Source organism: Oncorhynchus tshawytscha, linkage group LG01 (genome assembly GCF_018296145.1).
Source record: "Oncorhynchus tshawytscha isolate Ot180627B linkage group LG01, Otsh_v2.0, whole genome shotgun sequence".
NCBI lineage: Eukaryota > Metazoa > Chordata > Actinopteri > Salmoniformes > Salmonidae > Oncorhynchus > Oncorhynchus tshawytscha.
In genome coordinates, this window is record NC_056429.1 from 33553573 (window position 1) to 33570396 (window position 16824).

Consider the following 16824-nt stretch of genomic DNA (forward strand, 5'->3'; position numbering starts at 1 on the left):
GGTTCCGGACTTCCCTGAACAGTTGCATATCACGGGGACTATTCGATGCTATTGCAGTCCGCCACAGGATGTTTTTGTGCTGGTCGAGGGCAGTCAGGTCTGGGGTGAACCAAGGACTGTATCTGTTCTTAGTTCTGCATTTTTGAACGGAGCATGCTTATCTAAAATGGTGAGGAAGTTACTTTTAAAGAATGACCAGGCATCCTCAACTGACGGGATGAGGTCGATGTCCTTCCAGGATATACGGGCCAGGTCGATTAGAAAGGCCTGCTCACAGAAGTGTTTTAGGGAGCGTTTGACCGTGATGAGGGGTGGTCGTTTGACTGCGGCTCCGTAGCGGATACAGGCAATGAGGCAGTGATCGCTGAGATCCTGGTTGAAGACAGCAGAGGTGTATTTGGAGGGCCAGTTGGTCAGGATGACGTCTATGAGGGTGCCCTTGTTTACAGAGTTAGGGTTGTACCTGGTGGGTTCCTTGATGATTTGTGTGAGATTGAGGGCATCTAGCTTAGATTGTAGGACTGGCGGGGTGTTAAGCATATCCCAGTTTAGGTCACCTAACAGAACAAACTCTGAAGCTAGATGGGGGCGATCAATTCACAAATGGTGTCCAGGGCACAGCTGGGAGCTGAGGGGGTCGGTAGCAGGCGGCAACAGTGAGAGACTTATTTCTGGAGAGAGTAATTTTCAAAATTAGTAGTTCGAACTGTTTGGGTATGGACCTGGAAAGTATGACATTACTTTGCAGGCTATCTCTGCAGTAGACTGCAACTCCTCCCCTTTGGCAGATCTATCTTGACGGAAGATGTTATAGTTGGGTATGGAAATCTCTGAATTTTTGGTGGCCTTCCTGAGCCAGGATTCAGACACAGCAAGGACATCAGGGTTAGCAGAGTGTGCTAGAGCAGTGAGTAAAACAAACTTAGGGAGGAGGCTTCTGATGTTGACATGCATGAAACCAAGGCTTTTACGATCACAGAAGTCAACAAATGAGGGAGCCTGGGGCCCTGGTCAAAGTATAGGGCTCTGGTCAAAGTAGTGCACTATAAAGGGAATGGGGTTGAGTATAACATAAAGACAGTATTTCTGATGGGAGGTAAATATGAGCGAGAGCAGCACCAGGAGCTCATACTCGGACAATGCAAATAAGAGGGTTTACAACCTAAGATAGCAAAACATATTTTTAGCTAGAAGAACCAACAATTGAATGCATTCATGGGAGGGAAAAAAAACCTTGTGTCCTGTCCTGTGTGAACACTGGATGATCAGCTCTGTTGCTACAGCAACGGTGAGTAGCCTACTGAATTTGACCAATGACTGCTGCTCTTGGGCACCACAAAGCATTAAGTGCCATATTGCAAATATGATCAATGATGATACTTAATTTAAAGGAAACATTTGTATCAGATGCAACAACCACACAAGCATTAATGATGGCAATGACAATAATATAAAGCCACAAAGTATAGTCTACCAAAATCTAAATATTGCAAATGAATGTATATTCAATTGTGTCCAAAATATAAATATAATGTTGAAAGTGCCATACTGTATCATGAATAAATCAACCTTCCAATAGTGAATAGGTGATGGTCCAACCTCGAGAAAGTATAGGAAAGATTTTCCATTGGCTTACCTGTATGTAGATAGGCTTCCTCAGCCAGACGCATGAAAACAGACCTCTTGCCATGGCAAATAATGAACATCTCACACCACTAACCTGCCGGAGGAAAAAGAAAACCCCATAAGAAGCGAACAAATATATACATATTATCGTATATTCTGCCTTCTGGTGTAGCAATAATTAACCACAGTGCTTAACAAATAATAGTCCGTTTTACCAAATCATGTATCATCCCCGGTCAAATAAATTAGGTCTTGGGAAGTGCGCCTCTGATGCTGCAAAACAGCATCCACGTGAACGCTATCAGCGCGCTGCAGTTGTCTTGGTACACGGTTAGACAGAGTGGGAGGGGATTGTATGGGAAAAGGGCTCATTGATAATGGTACATACAATTGCAGTACTGTCACAAATGTTAGCAAAAGGCTGTTGATCGGTAGACTACCACATATACCTGATATTCAGCATTTAAATAGTGAGTCGTGGAGAACACAGACAAAAGTGTTAAAAAAGTTAAAGTAACACGCGCGTTCTGTTACTTTACGTCAAACAACCAGAACACAGAACCCTGCATCCCTTTCATGTTGTAAACAACAAAACCACTTAGAAGTGTGAAGTGAGTGGCAGGCGAGCTTGGTCATCGACTGTTCACACGGATGTTATTTAGACTTGATTATGTCAAACTCCACAATGTCCATTGACCAAACAGGTAAGAGCAGTACATACATCTATGAAGTAGCCAAACTAATCAACTGCCCCCTAGCAAATAATCTAAATTTACAGGATAAAAGCGTTTCTCAGCCAGTTAATCTTGAATCCGCCGGCGTCATTTTTATGGATTTTTATACAAAGAAGTGTCAGTTGTAACAAGGCAAAACGAAACAAAGTGCAGACCGTTTGCAGTCTTTCCAGCTACAGTTTGAAGCAATTGTGTTAGCGGTGTTGTTGGCTAGCTCCTCTCTGAACAACAGTGTCCTGACGAGTGAGCACACTTTGTATGCCTCATTGTTATGGATGCATCCAAATAAGTGTCTCTGTAAAACAATTTAAACAAATTTAAATGCATCTGATATTCTGGCTGCACTTTTTGACGTGACTGTAAATTAGACATAGTTGGCTAGCTAGCAAGCAATAAGAATGTTGCCAGCCAGTATGAAAATGGAACATTTAGAACGAACGACTGGGTCGCATCCATAGATGGAGAACACAAAAAAAACTGAACAACTGGGTCACTTCTCTAGCAACCGAACCAATAGAACGAAGGACCAGCCGGCTTGGTAGCAACCCTAGATTTGTGTCGGGACAATATCTTGTGGAAGGACTTTTTCCACATTGTTACTTTACAGCCTTATTCTAAAATGGATTAAATTGTTTCGTACTGATAAATCTACACACAATTACCCCATAATGACAAAGCAAAAACAGGTTTTAAGAAAATGTATACATTAAAAAAAAGAACTTACATTTGCATAACTATTCAGACCCTTTGCACAGTACTTTGTTGAAGCACCTTTGGCAGTGATTGCAGCCTCAAGTCTTTTTTGGGTATGATGCTACAAGCTTGGCACACCTGTATTTGGGGAGTTTCTCCCATTCTCTGCAGATTCTCTCAAATTCTGTCAGATTGGATGGGGAGCTTCGCTGCACAGATATTTTCAGGTCTCTCCAGAGATGTTCGATCGGGTTCACGTCCGGACTCCTGGCTGGGCCACTCAAGAACATTCAGAGACTTGTCTCGAAGCCACTCCTGCGTTGTCTTGCCTGTGTGCTTAGGGTTGTTGTCCTGTTGAAAGGTGAACCTTTGCCCCAGTCCTGAGGTCTTGAGCGCTCTGGAACAGGTTTTCTTCAAGGATCTCTCTGTACTTTGCTTCATTCATCTTTCCTTCGATCCTGACTATCCTCCCAGTCCCTGCATCTGAAAAACATCCCCACAGCATGATACTGCCACCACCATGCTTCATTGTAGGGATGGTGCCAGGTTTCTTCCAGATGTGACACTTGGCATTTAGGCCAAAGAGTTCAATCTTGGTTTCATCAGACCAGAGAATCTTGTTCCTCATGGCCAGAGTCCTTTAGGTGCCTTATGGCAAATTCCAAGCAGGCTGTCATGTGCCTTTTTACTGAGGAGTGGCTTCTGTCTGGCCACTCTATCATAAAGGCCTGATTGGTGGAGTGCTGCAGAGATGGTTGTCCTTCTGGAAGGTTCTCCCATCTCCACAGATTAAATCTGGAGCTCTGTCAGAGTTACCATCAGGTTTTTGGTCACTTCCCTGACCAAGGACCTTCTCCCCCGATTGCTCAGTTTGGCTGGGTGGCCAGCTCTAGGAAGAGTCTTGGTGAATCCAAACTTCTTCCATTTAAGATTAAAGGATGCCACTGTGTTCTTGGGGACCTTCAATGCTGCAGACATTTTTTGGTACCCTTCCCCAGATCTGTGCCTCGACACAATCCAGTCTCATAGCAAAGGGTCTGAAGGTATTTCAGTTTCTAATTTTTTGGTGCAACGTTTTCTAAAAACCTGTTTTCGTTTTGTCATTATTGGGTATTATGTGTAGATTGATGAGGGTAAAAAAAATAACTGAATTTATTTAAGAATAAGGCTGTGACGTAACAAAAAGTCATGGTCTGACTACTTTCCAAATGCACTGTATATAAACAGTATGGCCACAGCAGCATTACATTTGATAACACTTGATTTAGCCTACATAATCATCAATATTGGGTCTGGTTGGCTGATAAGTGCAGCAGAAAGATAGCGTGTTAAATCACAATCATAAACCATGTTTCCATCCAACCATTTCATGCAGATTAATTATTGATGTGTGGAAAAAGTCACGACTGGGCTGATGGAAACATGAAATGCCTGTACAATTTTATAAATGCAGACAGACAATTTGTTCATTCGACATAGTGGGATCTTTTTATGTATATAAAATGATTTATGCGACAAATGGCGGCGGAAACGCCTTTATGTGCAAATATTGATATAATAACCATCATATCAAAGTAAACTTGGAGTCAGGCAATGATATGTTGTGTGGTCCTCCCACTACGCCTTGGGGAAACCATGTAGTTTATAGAGTACCACAATATGAGTCATAATACCAATAAAACCTTGCGGTCAAACAAGGAAATGGTTCCAATCGTTGGACACATTTCCCTGTTTGACTGCTAGTTAGGGATATCTCCGTTTCAAGGTCTCAGCTTAGAGAGAAGAAGCCTAGTGAGGTATTGGTCTGTCACATGCATGACCCAGTATTGGTCATCACATGAAGGAAGCAAACATTAATTATGAATGATGAATAAGCTAAATCATGCAAATATAACTCAGTATATAAGGAACTAACGGGACTGCCCCATTAGAGCTCCTAATCGACATTTGTACTTGGTGCATTGAGTTTGTTGGAACCTCTCCAGCAGGTTGACAATAAACAATGATTAATTTAAGATTGAGTTCCTGTATCTCTATAAATTAATTTCCACAACAATTTGGCGTCAATGAACAGGATGATTGATTCTGCCTGCTTTCCAGTTGGGGCACATTTTAAGGAGCGTGAGGGAAATTCCCGTCTGACCAAAAGACGACGAGACCCACCCAGGCCAGACCTTTACTGTGAGCTGCCCAGGAGGAGACCCATCATCCATGAACAATTGAGGGACGGCAACTGATTTCGGTAAGTCAATTTTAAATGAATTTGTATAAAACATTTGAAATATATAATAAAACTTAACAAAGATATGTATAGAGGGTACCACTAGTCTTATTTAAGTAATAGGCCGAGGTGTTATTCTATATGTATGGAAAGTGACAAGACTATAGAGTCTGTAGAGACCGCATAATTTATGATTATATGAACAAATTATACTATGGATGCTGTAGGGACTATGGTGACTGTAGAGACTATAGAGGAACTGTTGAAGATACATATGACATGAAAGAAAGCTATAGCTAGTTTTAGAGAGAAGACTAGAGCAAGTAACAGTACCATGCCCCGCTGACAGCTGTCTGTAGGAATTTATAAGGGAAGTGTCTATGTGGTCTGAAGCCACTAGTAGAGAATAGCATAAAGTGCACTAGGTGCTATTCTATATGTAAAGTGAAGGAATAGGAAGTAACGACAGAGAATCGTTGAAGATGCACATGGAGTAATAAGGGAGATTACCGAGTGTGTTTGGGAATAGTACTAAGTGAATATGGATGTGAAAGTTGTGTGATTGGGAGATATGACATATTAAGCTGATTGAAACCTGGATAATGAATTGATTTAAATGATTACTATTAAGATTGATTGAAATTTGGATATTAAGAAATATGGATAATAAGATGATTGAATTTTGATAATAAGAGATTGAAATTTAGCTATAACGCACTGAGTGAATGAGAGCTGTCAGGGGACCAGCTCCAGTGTGAATGTGAGCTGAGTTTTCCATTTCTATGTGAGCTAAGTTTTTCCATCTATAACGTTTATTTAGGGGTTCTATCCACCACCACCCATCGTAGTCTGGGACTCCTAATAATAGCATGTGGTGTTATTGAACACGGTGGAGTTTTATATCTATAGGAAGCAGCGGTCTACAGGCATTTCTGAATTGTCTATGTGGTCTGGGAGGCTAAAACCGTTGAATATACATATGGTGCATAGATGCACATGGAGTTGTGTGGGTGTGAATACCTACGTGTAGTTATATAGGAAAAATAATGAATACCCCAACCAGTTCTGTGTGAGCTGAGTTTTTCGACCTATAACGTTATCTAGGGTTCTGTCCACCACTGCCCATCGAGCTACAGGTAGTGAGCACTTACAGGAGAAGCCATTGAAATATTTGAGAGGGTAACATGCCCCGGACATTGATTTCCTCGATATGAAAGAGATGTGTACCTCTCGGGCTGCTGCGCTGTGATCGTTGCTGCGGTGTGGAGGTGAAAACCTAAAGATTTAAAACATTATAAAGGGATTCTGTATGGAGATATGAAAGAAGAGAGTATTATTCCCAAATATGCTGTTAAATAGAACACTAGACTGAATATTTAAACAACTGTATAAATAGATCACTGGACTTAATATTTAAGTCCCCTCTATAAATAGAACACTAGAGTGAATATGTAAATCCCTGTATAAATAGAATACTAGAGTGAATATTTAAACCCCTGTATAAATAGAACACTAGAATGAATATTTAAACCCCTGTATAAATAGATCACTAGAGTGAATATTTAAATCCCTGTATGAATAGGACACTAGTGTAGAGGAGGGATTTGTGATGTACCATAAATGTATAATGGGTTACTAGAGATAAAGTAACAATATTGAGTATAATGGGTTACTAGAGATCTGATGAAATAACAATATAAAAATATATAATAATATACAACTTTCAGATCCACACGTAGACATACATAAGTGGTGTAAAAATTATTGAGCAATGTTCAGAGTGGGTCATGGATCATTTGATGTATGAAAAGGTTAAAGCATTGTACAGGACTTGACTTACCAATAAAATTATAAATAGAACCAATGAATGTTGAACATGATTACGGCTACAATTTATTGTACTCCTGATGGAGTTTTCGTTGATATCCCAAACAATTAGATATTACATTAATGAGTAACCAGGCAAATTGAACCACAAAATCATCCTAAAGATTGAGTCTATACTTCGTTTGACATGTTTCTACGGACTGTAATATTACTTTTCGTCTGAACTTTTGCCTGGACCTGCCCGCGCGTCGTGAGTTTAGATTGTGTTCTGATCGCGTGAACCAAAAGGAGTTATTTGGACATAAATGATGGACTTTATGGAACAAATCAAACATTTATTGTGGAACTGGGATTCCTGGGAGTGCATTCTGATGAAGATCATCAAAGGTAAGTGAATATTTATAATGCTATTTCTGACTTATGTTGACTCCAAAATGGCGGATATCTTTTTGGGTTGTTTTGGTCTCTGATCGCTGTACTCAGATTATTGCATGGTTTGCTTTGTCCGTAAAGTTTAAAAAAAATCTGACACAGCGGTTGCTGTATATCTTTAAATCTGTAAATAACACTTGTATCTTTTATCAATGTTTATTATGAGTATTTCTGTAAATATATGTGGCTCTGTGCAAATTCACGGGATGTTTTGGAGGCAAAGCCAAATGTAAACTGAGGTTTTTGGATATAAATATGAACTTGATCGAACAAAACATACATGTATTGTGTAACATGTTGTCCCGGGAGTGTCATCTGATGAAGAATATCAAAGGTTAGTGATGAATTTTTGTGACTCCTCTCTTTGGTTGGAAAATCGCTGTATGCTTTCTGTGACTAGTTGCTGACCTAAAATAATGATATGTTCTGCTTTCGCCGAAAAGCTTTTTTGAAATCGGACACTGTGGTTGGATTAAGGAGAATTTTATCTTTAAAATGGTGTCTAATACTTGTATGTTTGAGAAATTTGAAATATGAGATTTCTGATGATTGAATTTGGCGCCCTGCAATTTCATTGGTTGTTTGGCGAGGGGTTCCGCTAGCGGTACGGGGTATTATGTTGGTGAACAGTTGCTCCAAATGGGTTGAAGTTTTCACCCACATCAAGTGATACGTTTTTGTCTTGCTTCAATAACAAATCTCACCAGATTGGGTCTGCTGGATGGTTGGGATTTCTCTCTAAGGATTAGCTCTCTAACTCCCTGACCTGAAACTCTGCAGTGAGATCTCCTAGACGATGGGGGAGTATAAGCCAATTTGGGAGAAAAAAATTGTTTCAACTGTGTGTTGTTGTTCTCTTTGACATTTGTTTTAGAAATCTGTATTAAGAATATTGGTGGTAGTAGTAATAATGTGTCATGCAGTAAATCATTTGTCTGGATTTCCTGAATCAGATATGCCCCAAACCAAACTGTTGTTCTGGTCTGTCCTCCCTCTCGGTTATGGTGAAGGTGACCACAGATGGTGTCTATGGAAGGGTGCATGAAAGGGATAATTTGACCAAGAACAGTGTGAACTTTAACCCCCTCTTAGCGGCTGAAGCAATGGCAAAAATGGTGTTCAGTATGGTCCTTCACCACTTCTACCGTGAGACCTGAGTCCGAGCTAGCATCCTGTTAACAACAACAAAGCTATCAAATGTCTTTTCTCTCAGGAGTGTGACATGAGTCCACATGGAGTGAGCATGGAGAGACATCCCATCCATACTTGCCGGTGTACTGGTAGGAAAATGGACAGTGGCGGCTCAGGTGAGACATTATCATCCATTTAATCCATTTTTAACATATGCCATTAAAAGGACGTCCTGAAACACTATCTGAAGAAGAACATGAGGAAACGCCAGAAGGATAAGTGCCGGGAGGGTGGGGGGTGCCCGTAATAACCGTGCCCGTAATAACCGTGCCCGTAATTGATTTAGGCTTACCCCAAATAAAACATTTTGGATCTCCGGTTGATTGTGGATGTATGCACACTGTGAAATGTATGGTAATATAGATGAAGAATGCATTGGTATACCAATCTGTCATTACCACAAGTGATGAGAAAAGTTCTTGATAGAAATTATGAGATGAATATACTGTATGTAAATGTACATTCTGCCAGTATCAGTGCGTGCTAAGTTGAGGGTCTTAAATTAAAGTGATAGTCCTTAGTGCTTCACGTTGGTTCTGTTCTAAATTTGGGTTGAATAATTTATCAATATTTCTAATTATGATTTGGAAAGGCGAGGCTTCTAGAGACAGAGCTATGCCCCTAAATTTAGTGAGGAGAGTCACTCGATTGTAGCTTTGGCTAACTTGGTCCCAATCTCATTCTTATCAAGGTTGGTGTGAAACTGTTATAACGTGTTCTCTCTCTTCCCTGTGAAAGTCAATATGCATATGCCCTAGACCAAATTCGGGAGATCTCTAGAGACTAAGAGAAAATTGGCAATGCTAAAATAATTGCGTAAATTGGCTCTGCGAAACAAAGAGGCCCTTGACTTTCTTTTGGCAGGTCAAGGGAGCACATGTGCAATCATTGGCGAATGTTGTTCTTTTGTCCCAGATCCCTCTTCTAATATGACTGATCTCACCGAATACATTGCCGCTGTTGCTAAGAATAATTCCCCACAACCAGAGTAGATGCCTGCAACTTGGTTGGGATCCCTGTTTGGAAGATGGGGATCACAAATTGCCAAAGGGGCTGCAGTGTGTGCTTTTATTTTATTTTAATTTTATCTAAATTGTGCTATTTAACATGCTGTGTATTATGTTGATGGTATTTCCACACTAATTACAGAATGAAGGGCTTGAAATTAAGTGTTTTTTTTCTGTGTTGATTTCCCTTACTTTAATAGGAGTATAGAATATTATGATATAGAAGCTAAAATCAAAATAATTACATTAAAATGTAATGATTATTATCACACAAGTGATAAGGAGGGAATGTGGACATTTTATGTTTGTACTTTTCTAATAACCAATTTCTGTGTTCTGTTTGTGCTTTTCTATAAAACAATCTGTGTCCATTCATGTGACTGATTGAATGAATCCTCACTATCAGTATCTGCAATTTGGCAGTACGCCCAGAAGCTTGTTGAGAGAAAGGGACATCTCTGTTTCAAGGTGTCAGCTTAGATAAGAAGCCTCGTGAGATATTGGTCTGTCACATGTTATGAACCAAACATTAATTCTGAATGATGAATAAGCTGAGTCATGCAAATATAACTTGTCAGTATATAAGGGAACTAATGTAACTACTTCATTGAGTTTTTTGGAACCTCTCCAGTGCGCTGACAATAAACAATGATTAATTTAAGATTGACTTCGAGTGTCCCTATAAAATAATTTCCACTACACCAGTCATGTGAAATCCATAGATTAGCGCCTAATGAATTACTTTCAATTGACTGATTTCCTTATATGAACTGTAACTCTTGAAGTTGTTGCATGTTGCGTTTTATATTTTTGTTCAGTGTAAATCTTTTGTCTTACCCGTTCACCCTCGGAATGGCACAAATACACAATCAATGTGTCAAGGCTTAAATATCCTTCTTTAACATGTCTCCTCCCCTTCATCTACACTGATTGAAGTGAATTTAACAAGTGACATCAATAAGGGATCTGTCTTGTATACTCCCTCTCCGACGCTCAAGGTCGTCAGGCTGCTCATTATTACGCACACCTGTCACCATGATGCGCATAATGACTCACCTGGACTCAATCACCTGCCTGATTACCTTCCATATACACGTCCCTCCCTTTTGTTCTTTCCGTAGGTGTTATTGTTTCTGTTCATATCTGTATGCTACCCGTGTTTCTTGTTTTGGGCTAGGTTAATTTATTTATTTAATACACTCCCTAAACTTGCTTCCTGACTCCGAGCGTTCATGTTACAGAAGGGGACCATCAGGGAGTTATTATTTAAATGTATTTGTGTAGGTGACATCATCGGGTTCAAGTGCCACAACTGGGAATGCCTCAGCCAGCTTGTCAGGCTCCCGCACGTCAGCCAACGTGATCGGGCCGAGCGTCCCTCTGGTTGGCGTCCTGCAGCTGGAGTCATGCGTCAGGGAGGGGGTTCTGTCACGTATACTCCCTCTCCGACGCTCAAGGTCGTCAGGCTGCTCATTCTTACGCACATCGTTACGCGCCTCATCAGACTCACCTGGACTCAAACACCTGCCTGATTACCTTCCCTATATACAGTTGAAGTCAGAAGTTTACATACACTTACAGTGCCTTGCGAAAGTATTCGGCCCCCTTGAACTTTGCGGCATTTCAGGCTTCAAACATAAAGATATAAAACTGTATTTTTTTGTGAAGAATCAACAACAAGTGGGACACAATCATGAAGTGGAACGACATTTATTAGATATTTCAAACTTTTTTAACAAATCAAAAACTGAAAAATTGGGCAAGGCACTGTAGGTTGGTGACATTAAAACTCGTTTTTCAACCGCTCCACAAATTTCTTGTTAAAAAACTATAGTTTTGGCAAGTTGGTTAGGATATCTACTTTTTGCATGACAAAAGTAATTTTTTCCAACAATTGTTTGCAGACAGATTATTTCACTTATAATTCACTGTATCACAATTCCAGTGAGTCAGACATTTAAATCAAATCAAATTTTATTGGTCACATACACATGGTTAGCAGATGTTAATGCGAGTGTAGAGAAATGCTTGTGCTTCTAGTTCCGACCGTGCAGTAATATCTAACAAGTGATCTATCAATTTCACAACTACCTTATACACACAAGTGTAAAGGAATGAATAAGAATATGTACATATAAATAGATGGATGAGTGACGGCTGAGCGGCATAGGTAAGATGCAGTAGATGGTATAGAGTACAGTATATACATATGAGATGAGTAATGTAGGGTATGTAAACATTATATAAAGTGGCATTGTTTAAAGTGACTAGTGATACGTTTATTACATCCATACACTAAGTTGACTGTGCCTTTAAACATGTTGGAAAATTCCATAAAATGATGTCATGAATTTAGAAGCTTCTGATAGGCTAATTGACATCATTTGTGTCAATTGGAGGTGTACCTGTGGATGTATTTCAAGGCCTACCTTCAAACTCAATGCCTCTTTGCTTGACATCATGGGAAAATCAAAAGAAATCAGCCAAGACCTCAGAATTTTGTTTTAGACCTCCACAAGTCTGGATCATCCTTGGGAGCAATTTCCAAATGCCTGAAGGTACCACGTTCATCTGTACAAACAATAGTACGCAAGTATAAACACCATGGGACCACACAGCCATCATACCGCTCAGGAAAGAGACGCGTTCTGTCTCCTAGAGACATACTTTGGTGTGAAAAGTGCAAATCAATCCCAGAACAACAGCAAAGGAACTTGTGAAGATGCTGGAGGAAACGGGTACAAACGTGTCTATATCCACAGTAAAATGAGTCCTATATCGACATAACATGAAAGGCCGCTCAGCAAGGAAGAAGCCACTGCTCCAAAACCGCCATAAGAAACCCAGACTATGGTTTGCAACTGCACATGGGGACAAAGATCGTACTTTTTGTCAAAATGTGTTCATAATGACCATAGTTTTTGTCGAAATTTGGTCATAATGACCATCGTTATGTTTGGAGGAAAAAGGGGGAGGCTTGCAAGCCGAAGAACACCATCCCAACCGTGAAGCACGAGGATGGCAGCATCATGTTGTGGGGGGTGCTTTGCTGCAAGAGGGACTGGTGCCCTTCACAAAATAGATGGCATTATGAGGGGGGAAAATTATGTGGATATATTGAAGCAACATCTCAAGACATCGGTCAGGAAGTTAAAGCTTGGTCGCAAATGGGTCTTCCAAATGGACAATGACCCCAAGCATACTGGCTTAAGGACAAAATGGCTTAAGGACAACAAAGTCAAGGTATTGGAGTGGCCATCACAAAGCCCTAACCTCAAACCTATAGAACATTTGGGGGCAGAACTGAAAAAGCATGTGCGAGCAAGGAGGCCTACAAACCTGACTCAGTTACACCAGCTCTGTCAGGAGGAATTGTCCAAAATTCACCCAATTTATTGTGGGAAGCTGGTGGAAGGCTACCTGAAACGTTTGACCCAAGTTAAACAATTTAAAGGCAATGCTACCAAATAATAATTGAGTGTATTATGTAAAATTCTGACCCACTGGGAATGTGATGAAAGAAATCAAATATGAAATAATTCTCTCTACATTTATTCTGAGCATTTCACATTCTTAAAATAAAGTGGTGATCCTAACTGACCTAAGACAGGGAATTTTTACTAGGATTAAATGTCAGGAATTGTGAAAAACTGAGTTTAAATGTATTTGACTAAGGTGTATGTAAACTTCCGACTTCAACTGTATGTCACTCCCTTTGGTTCTTTCCCGAGGCGTTATTATTTCTGTTCATGTCTGTACGCTACCCGTGTTTCTTGTTTTGTTCTATGTTCAATTATTTATTAAATAGACTCCCTGAACTTGCTTCCCAGCGTTCATGTTATAGGATCATAGCTTTCACCTGGTCAGTCTATGTGCTTTATGTTTTGTGTACTCCGTGTATAGTAACAATAGTAGTTAGGAATCAACTTGCTCTCTCCCTTTACCAGCCAGTTGAAGGATTAAAGCAGAGGCGACGAGTGTAGAGAGAACCACCTTGCGTTCTCTTCTGGAAGAGGCCTCTGTCTGGGGCTGTGGAACTGGAGAAAAGACTGAGTGACAGGGGGAGAGTTGGGAAGGACATAGAGGTGTTGAGGAAGGACAGCTTGGACCTACGCCACCTTACTACCAGCCAGGAGCAGAGACCGGAGCAGTGTCAAAGATCACCACTGCAGAGCCAGGCTGAACTAGCATCCCGAGAGGCCATCCTCAGCCTGCTGTATCTTAGGGGTGAGCCTAGCTCCACACTCTCACATGAGAACCTCTTTAAATGTTGTATTCTGTATGTTCCCCATGCAACCAAAGTGCAACCTGCTTATTGCTAACTCAGCACATAACTGAATATAAGACTGTTCCAAAGTTGGCCATACAACTTTACTATACCGTTACTATTTGTTATAAAGCGGTGGGGATCACTCTGTGCTAAGCCTTGTCTGCCAGCTCCTGTGCCACCGTGTGATGTCCCCCAAACTCAAGACAGGGTATTTCCCTAGTTTACTGTCTACACATCCTATTGTAGTCTATATATAGCACATCTTCACATGCATATAGGAGAGTAGATTAACTAAAAAATGTCCCTCTTCCTTGTACTCCTTCATGTAACATTGTGGGTACACATGAAGTACGCAAAGTATCTTTGTATCCTGCAACACCACCCAGACAGAATACCAGATACAGAAACTACACACACAGCTGCAGGAGAGGACTGTACGCATCAACCAGCTGGAGAGAGGGGTAAGGATGGACACATGAATAGTATACTGTACCACTGTTTCCATTATAAGTGGTCTCAAATCAAGGAAAAGGGCAGCATCTCAAAGGAGTTACACAGTGTCACATACCAGGAAAAATTAGGGTCACTCAGTGATTTATCAGGCCTTAAACTAGTGCCTGAAACAAAATATGACTTGTTTCAGTACCGTATGTGTGACTGATGTCTGTCCTCTAGTGGTGAATGAGTTATATTTTAGTTATTGATGAATAATGTCTGGCAGCTACAGAGAAGAATAAATGGAGCATTTTCACAGACTGTAGAGAAGACCAAACCACAACACACGCACACATATGCTTTCACTAACACACGGGTCTGTCTCAATCCACCATGATGCTGCCTTTCGTTTTAGACAGACCCAGTTCCTCATCCATATTCACACATAGGCTATGATAAGTTCAGGTTGACTAGTTAGTTGACTAACTATATGTTTTGAAACATAGGAGAAGAGCAGCAGTCTCCGGCACTTTAAAACTACTCTGAACTTGAATAAGAGGGACACCCATAGGCGTTGGAGTCTCAGAGAGCTGGATCGGAGTAACCTAAGGAGCTAGAGGATCAAATCTAAATGGTGAGAGGATTCATGGCTTCTGTTCCCTTTACTGTTCATAAGGATTCACCCAAAGTTCCAATAAGCAATGCCATAAACATCACGCACATCTGATCTTATGTTAACATAGATGTTTGGCCGCCTGCAAAGGTGCTTGTGTGCATACTACAGTCCTGTCATACATGCGTTTCCTTCCCGTTTCTTGTGATTCATTTCTGCCTGTCCTGTACAGTTGAAGATATCTTTGAAGTGGTCCTTTGTAGCTCAGTTGGTAGAGCACGGCGCTTATAAGGCTAGGGTAGTGGATTCGATTCCCGGGACCATCCATATGTGAAATGAATGCACACATGATTGTCGCTTTGGATAAAATGGCATATATTATGAAGCAGAAACACTCTCAGATAGCGGAGTTGGAGAGAACCTTCTCTTCAACACAGCGTGAGAGACAGGAGGCCCAGCACAGGCTTAACATACCCATGGCTAGTGCACTAACCCCAGCCCCAATCATGTCAATCTCTTAGGAGAGCAAGACGAGAGACAAACAAGACCAGGAGGCCTTAAGAGCTCTGAGTGCAGGCTTCAGAGTCTACCACCAAGGAACACTTACTTAACTCCTTGTGCGTTTTCTCATCTCTCTCAGTCAACTCAATTATGCCACAATAACATGTGATCTTTTCATTTCTCATCATAATTTCTAGTTAGAGTAGGCTTTTTTCCTTTTTTTCTGCCCTGTTGAAGGTGTGGTTTTTGGAGACGGATGAGTTGAGTAGCTGTGTGCAGCAGATACAGGGAGTGAAGGGACGCTATGAGAGAGTGAGCTGGAGACACGAGCCAAAGAGGTATAACGTCATTAAGATCTGGATAGTTTATTCATTCATTTCCTGTACAATACTCATCGCACAATGTATTTTGCATCTGTGGGGGACAGAAAATAGGACTAGAAAATATTCAAACTGGTAAAGTATAGGGGTGTAGACTAGCTAGAGACACCCCAACAGGCACTGTCCACCTTTTCAGTTGGTGGTGCTAAGTCACCATTTTGTTTGCTCTTTCCAACCAATAAAACCTCAGTGAAGAAGACACTCCCTGAATCCCAAATCAACCCCTAGGCCCTTCCCCCTAGGAACTTGTATATATCTGAGTATTGGATAGGTGTAAGCAATATGGTTCAGAAGGTCAGCAGGCAGCTCTTATGCTTGTTGAGTTGTTCTCAGGTGGATGCTCTGCAGTCAGAATTGAAGCTCTGGTGTGCCAGAGCTCCAGGTTCTGCCAGAGCTTGTGTTCATCAAATAGCTTTAACTGGTACTGTTCTTTGTCGACAAAGCCTGCTTTTGTGGGCTGGCCTGAACTTGCACTAAGGGCAGAGAAGGGTTATTAAAATAGTCCTCATATCTGTTAATAACTGACTGCATGCTTGCTGCGCATACTGTTTATGAATGTTTTGAAAAGCTTCGTTGTTTAGATGGATACTATTTTTTTTTAAACTGATTACCTCAGGCTTTCAGGGGGTGACTACACTCTTTAAAAAAAGGTGCTAAGTAGAACCATGTAGGGTTCTTCAGTTTGTCCCTATAGGGAAACCCTTTTTGGTTCTAGATAGAACCCTTTGCAGAGGGTTCTTCATAGAACCCTCTGTAAATGGTTCTACCTAGAACTCTATAACGGGTTATGCCTAGAACCCTCTATGATGGGTTCTACCAAGAACCACCAGCCTTATTAGCCTTTAAAAGCCTTTAAAATGAAGCTCTTTATGACAATACATTACAAGGACACCT

At 40.8% G+C, this 16824-nt stretch overlaps 1 protein-coding gene and 1 long non-coding RNA gene across 2 annotated transcripts in view; one reads left to right on the top strand and one right to left on the bottom strand.

Annotated features, from left to right (window-relative positions):
* Positions 1 to 2228, bottom strand: part of LOC112241160 (divergent protein kinase domain 1A) — a 23822-nt gene extending 21594 nt beyond the window's left edge. Inside the window, exons 1-2 of the mRNA XM_024409597.2 lie at positions 1842 to 2228; positions 1637 to 1720 (exon numbers count right to left, since the gene is read on the bottom strand). Of these exons, the coding sequence (XP_024265365.1) occupies positions 1637 to 1720; positions 1842 to 1856 (99 nt within the window). The 5' untranslated portion in view covers positions 1857 to 2228. The remainder of the gene's footprint in view (positions 1 to 1636; positions 1721 to 1841) is intronic.
* On the top strand, positions 1926 to 15876 carry LOC112242187. Its single transcript, XR_006083225.1, has 7 exons — positions 1926 to 2330; positions 5154 to 5295; positions 8747 to 8840; positions 13679 to 13958; positions 14351 to 14462; positions 14943 to 15070; positions 15571 to 15876. It is a non-coding gene; the product is annotated as an uncharacterized LOC112242187 (long non-coding RNA).
* The last annotated feature ends 948 nt before the right edge of the window (positions 15877 to 16824 follow it).